This window comes from Cariama cristata, unplaced genomic scaffold, assembly GCF_000690535.1.
Source record: "Cariama cristata isolate BGI_N322 unplaced genomic scaffold, ASM69053v1 scaffold25799, whole genome shotgun sequence".
In the NCBI taxonomy this organism is placed as follows: Eukaryota; Metazoa; Chordata; class Aves; order Cariamiformes; family Cariamidae; genus Cariama; species Cariama cristata.
Genome location: NW_009637792.1, coordinates 6,429 through 6,879, shown reverse-complemented (window position 1 = coordinate 6,879; position 451 = coordinate 6,429). Strand labels below are relative to the sequence as shown.

The 451-nt window shown below is 64.7% G+C and overlaps 1 protein-coding gene across 1 annotated transcript in view; it reads left to right on the top strand.

Moving 5' to 3' along the window:
• The first annotated feature begins 33 nt into the window (after positions 1-33).
• Positions 34-451, top strand: part of LOC104168044 (putative cleavage and polyadenylation specificity factor subunit 4-like protein) — a 4,407-nt gene continuing 3,989 nt past the window's right edge. The window contains exon 1 of the mRNA XM_009708487.1: positions 34-171. Coding sequence (XP_009706789.1) covers positions 34-171 — 138 coding nt within the window. The remainder of the gene's footprint in view (positions 172-451) is intronic.

Below are 451 nucleotides of genomic sequence, written 5' to 3'. Positions count from 1 at the left end.
GCTGTGCTCCCTGCCTGGGCTGGGCTGGGGGTGATGCAGGAGCTGGTGGCTGGTGTGGAGAAGATCAGGTTTAACTTGGAGGCTGATGTGGAGCAGCAGCGAGGAGCTTGGCCCCTGCCCTTCCTGGGTATGGACAGTAAGTTGGGCAGAGGGTCCTGTGGCATCCTTGGAGCGGGACTTGGGTTGGGGTTCTCCTTGCTGGTGCTCCTGGCTTTTGCTGCACCCACCACGGTGCCTGGGTGCTTCTTGTCCTGCCTCCTCCTTGGGTTCCTGCCTGAGGCCAGCCTGGCTCTGGGCATTGCTCCCTCGGGGATGCACCTGGCACAGCGTTGTGGGGGGCTGCCAGGGGAGGGGGCTGAGATGCCCTTGCCCTTGATGGCACGGTGGTCCTGGCACTGGGGCTGGTGGGTGAAGCTCTCCCTGCCCTGCTTTCCCCAGCAGAGCTGGGGGC